The following is a 4,397-nucleotide window of genomic DNA, read 5'->3' as shown; positions in this document are numbered from 1 at the left end:
ATTACTAAATTTTAATACATAAATTTAAATTCTTTTCAAAAGAAATTATAATCAAATAGTGTTAAAATAATATAGTTTTGAATGATATAAATACACTACAAGAAAAATATGTTTTAGCGACAAATTTTTAGTGGCAATAATATAATAGTCACTAATTCTTTAATTTAAGTTATGTTTTTACGGCAATTATATATTTGCCATTGTTACTATATATTATAATGGAAATTGTCATAATTGCCACTACTAAATATATAAAAAAAAAAGCTTTTTTTAATGAAAAATTTTAGTGGCCATAGTATTATAGCCAGTATTATTCTTATTAAAATTACTAAAATTATACTATATTAACAATTATCATTATTACCATTAATAAATATAAAAAACAAATTTGTAGTGTAAGAGATTAAGAGAAAGAGATTTAGAGAGATCTTAAGCTCACTGCGGAAGCCCGCCATAGTCGGCGCTGCCACCCTCGCCACCGCAGTTCAGATCAAGCCAAGGCGCCTCCTCCACCAACGCATCTCCAGATCTGGTAGCAACGCCTTCTTTGCAAACGAGGTTTGTCGCTACATTCGTCATTTATCTTTTCTGCTCTGGCATTGCCGATCTCTCACCTTCACAACACCATACCTCCGCCGCTTGCACCGCCACCGGTTGCACCGCCGGTAGATATTCTTCCTTTATTTTTTAGATTTTTGTTTTTCATTTTATATTTTTGTTAATTCTAAAATTTTGCAGGATTTTGGTGTTGTTGTCGCCGTCACTCAGCTTGCTCTCCATGGCCGCCATGTGAAGTAGGCTCTGACGAGACAACACCAGCAGCATCACGCACGTCTTTCTCCTTCGGTAGCAGCGGCGATGACATTGGTTTCAAGACTCATCTTTCTTCGATTAATGTTTGTTTCACCAGCCCTGCTTGATTAATTACGTTTTCGGTTACTTGTAAGTCTAATTTCTGTTTGATTATGTCAATTCTCTTTTATTATATGGTTTGAAACTCTCTATTATGTCAATTCATTCTTGATCTCAGTTCAAAATTTTTTTGAAGATCTTCTGGGTATTTAAAAAACATACTCTGCTATTATAAAGATCTATTTATTTAGTTTTTAGTTCTACTTTGAGTTTTGACTGATTTCTGTTTCAATGTATTGTAATGTTGGTATGCAAATTAGTGTCATTGGTTCTGCACTGGTTCCTATTTGATTTGGATAGGTAACAAGCATTTGGAATGATGCTTTAATGTGCTTGAAATTCTGATAGTCTGATAAACTGTGACTATGGCTTGATCTCTTTAACTGTAAACAGAAAATTCAATAGCATCCGTCATCTTTGGAATATTCTATCTTAATGTTGATGACATCAAATGACCTAAAATTCGAAGTGACTTTGTGCTCTTTTTTCAAAGTTATCATTTCCATGCATCACATCTATTATGAGTTTCTATTTTCTTTACCTTTTCATTTTTCTTTTGTGCATGAGAAATAGTTTTGTGGATTTCATATTATGCGGTTTAATTTTACAGGATGACCGTTAGAGAATTGGGTTTATCTGATACTGTTCTGGACTCATTGGCTCAATACTTTTCTAGAAATACTAGTGAAATTAAGGTTTATTTTTGTCATTCATTGGTATTGTCCCTATTGTATTTACACTTCATCTCCTTCTAGATTATTATTATGAAAACTGGTCGTAGTGTAAGCATTTGTCCAGCCGTTTCCCATTTTCTTTGTGCTGGCTTTACAGAGATATGAATCACCATCAAACGTCTTATACATGCCAGATATGAAACTCTTAGTAACGAAGACAATGCTGCTAGGGATTCCAAGAATGGGGATACCAAAGATATTTCTCAAAGTGAAAAGTCTTTTCTGGAAAAAGATCTTGAAGCAGCTCTTGACTCCTTTGACAATCTTTTTTGCCGACGCTGTCTTGTAAGCCTTTTATCCCATGGGGGGTACTGAATAGCCTTCATTTTCTTTTTCTCTTTATATCTCACCAGCAGCCCTAATGTCAATTTTCACCTTTTCAGGTTTTCGATTGCCGGTTACATGGATGTTCCTAGGATCTTGTCTTCCCCGTAAGTTTTATTGATAGGTTATTATCTTCATGAATTTTCTTGCATATTTCTTGACTCAATAAATTTAATAGGCTGAGAAGCAACCTCTGGAACCCTCTTGATACTGAAAATGAACCATGTGGGCTGAATTGTTTTAAATCGGTATACAGTCTTTGCTTTTGATTTGTCTGAAGAATTTTCTGAAATAGTTTACTTAAGGTTCTTGAATTATTTTAGGTACTTAAATCAGGAAGGTTTTTCAATGCTACCTCTTCTGCCCAGGTTGATGTTGAAGAGAAATGTTCAGGTGGTTCTTTATCTAGGAAGAAGTCTTTTGCTAAAAGACGAATAAAATGCAGCCAAAGTGAAAGTGCCTTGGAAAGCTCTTGAAAAAGGACTGCTAGAGAAAGGAGTGGAGATATTTGGGAGAAACAGGTCAGCATATGCTTGGGTCAAATGTATTACCTGTGCCTTCTCTGATGCTTACTTTCATGCGTTGGAACCTTAATCTTCATCTTTGATTTGTTCATGCTGTTCAAAGACTTGGAGGACAAGAGAGTAAGTTACTTTATTCCATTAACATAGATCTATTTTCTTTTCCAATTTTGTTTAATCTTGCTCGGGTAATGATTAATTAACTCCATAGTTTAGTTAATTTGTATGTTATTATTACATATATTTGCTTCTTTTTTTTTAAATAATGTTTGCTTATTTGGGATGTGTATATATATAGGAGCAACACCAAAATTGGTTCTTCAATTGATGAATATCAAAGGTTTAAGTATTGCTCATGTCAAGAGTCATTTACAGGTATATATATGAAGTTACATAATTGTTATCACAACCTGAATTTGAATCTTTTAATTTGGTTAATTTCTTTTATTTCCATCTATCTATTTCTTTTTTTTTTTTCAAATGTATAGGAGCAAGAAGGTAGAGGACACAAATCATCAAGGTACATATATATAAAATATTTAGTTTAATTTTTAATTACTCTTTGCAAGATTATCAATGAGTAATTATGGTTATATTTGTGCTTAATTGCAAACCTAATGAATTTGATTATGTGTGTGTATATATATGACAGTAGTAATGGCTAATCATCATAGGCTTCTAATAGAAATTGGAGAGAGAAATAATATTTATAATCTCAGCCAGCTTTCCATGCTTCAAAATTATAGGTATACACACATTAGCTTCACCACATTAATTAATTTAATTAATTCAAATTCCCTCAAATATTTTTTTATTATTTCTCATAATCATTGTAAATAATTACCTTACAAATGTATAACTGTTTTCTTATATAAGTAAATAGATTTATAGAGTTGGCTTTATTTGCTCTTGGAATAAGTAAACAAAAATTAAATTGTAAGAAATAATTAGACATAAAAGAGGCGCATGTCTATATAGTAAAAGACAGCAGAAGTAGGCAGTGCAACTTAAGAAAACCATAGCACATGATGCACTTTAGTTAGCTTTTGTAGAGTTGACCATGTTGATGGCTGCAACTAGTAACCAGTAACTAAATGTTTAATTAGAATATAAATTCATTACTTTGTCCATTATTGTTGGTATCATAGTCAGTTGAGCTACTTTCTGTTTCATAGTTTCATTACCAGAACCTTTTGGTTTTATCTCTATAATCTTTGAGCGTCAGAAAGTTCAAATTTATAAGTTTAATTAATCACCAATCAGATTCATTCCTTTTTTTTGTAGCAAACAAAACATATACTTTCTAATTGTATTCAATGTTTTTTGATGTCATGAGTCCTAATACTATTTGCATGATGCTTATTTTCCCCCCAAGTTTTCTAATATGCTTTAGTTTGTTTTCATGTACCCTCTCAAGTTTGTAATTGATTTGCGATGCTATCCTTTTGGTCATGTTTAAGTAATATCCAGCTCTCATTTTACATGCAGGAAGAGACTATTTACTATAATAACTGATCTTCCAACAATATTTGATGTTGTTACAGGAATGGGAAAGACATCAGCTTCTAATCATAGCAGTAATAAATCTAGGCTAAAAATGAAAGTTAGGCAACTTTTAAATTCTTATATCAATTGCTAAAAATGAAAGTTAGGCAACTTTTCAAGGTGCAACTTTAGATCATTGCTAACACTTGTATTGCTACATTGATGTAATATAGTTATAGGCTTGTAGGATTTTTTGTTGTTTAGATTTGTAACATGATTTATTACTTTTCAAGAGAAATTTGTGAATCAATATTTTGAATTTAATGAAATATCTCATTTTGTAGTAATTAATTTCAGCATTTTTATATTATCCATAATAATAATAATAATAATAATAATAATAATAATAATAATAATAATA

The 4,397-nt window shown here is 31.4% G+C and overlaps 1 protein-coding gene across 1 annotated transcript in view; it reads left to right on the top strand.

Moving 5' to 3' along the window:
• Positions 1–3,389, top strand: part of LOC107615952 — a 9,307-nt gene extending 5,918 nt beyond the window's left edge. Inside the window, exons 2-7 of the mRNA XM_016317963.2 lie at positions 458–665; positions 739–896; positions 2,294–2,363; positions 2,790–2,866; positions 2,972–3,011; positions 3,144–3,389. Coding sequence (XP_016173449.2) covers positions 458–665; positions 739–896; positions 2,294–2,363; positions 2,790–2,866; positions 2,972–3,011; positions 3,144–3,331 — 741 coding nt within the window. The 3' untranslated portion in view covers positions 3,332–3,389. The remainder of the gene's footprint in view (positions 1–457; positions 666–738; positions 897–2,293; positions 2,364–2,789; positions 2,867–2,971; positions 3,012–3,143) is intronic.

The sequence above is a fragment of the Arachis ipaensis genome, chromosome B09 (assembly GCF_000816755.2).
Source record: "Arachis ipaensis cultivar K30076 chromosome B09, Araip1.1, whole genome shotgun sequence".
NCBI lineage: Eukaryota > Viridiplantae > Streptophyta > Magnoliopsida > Fabales > Fabaceae > Arachis > Arachis ipaensis.
This window is presented reverse-complemented; position numbering and strand designations above follow the sequence as displayed.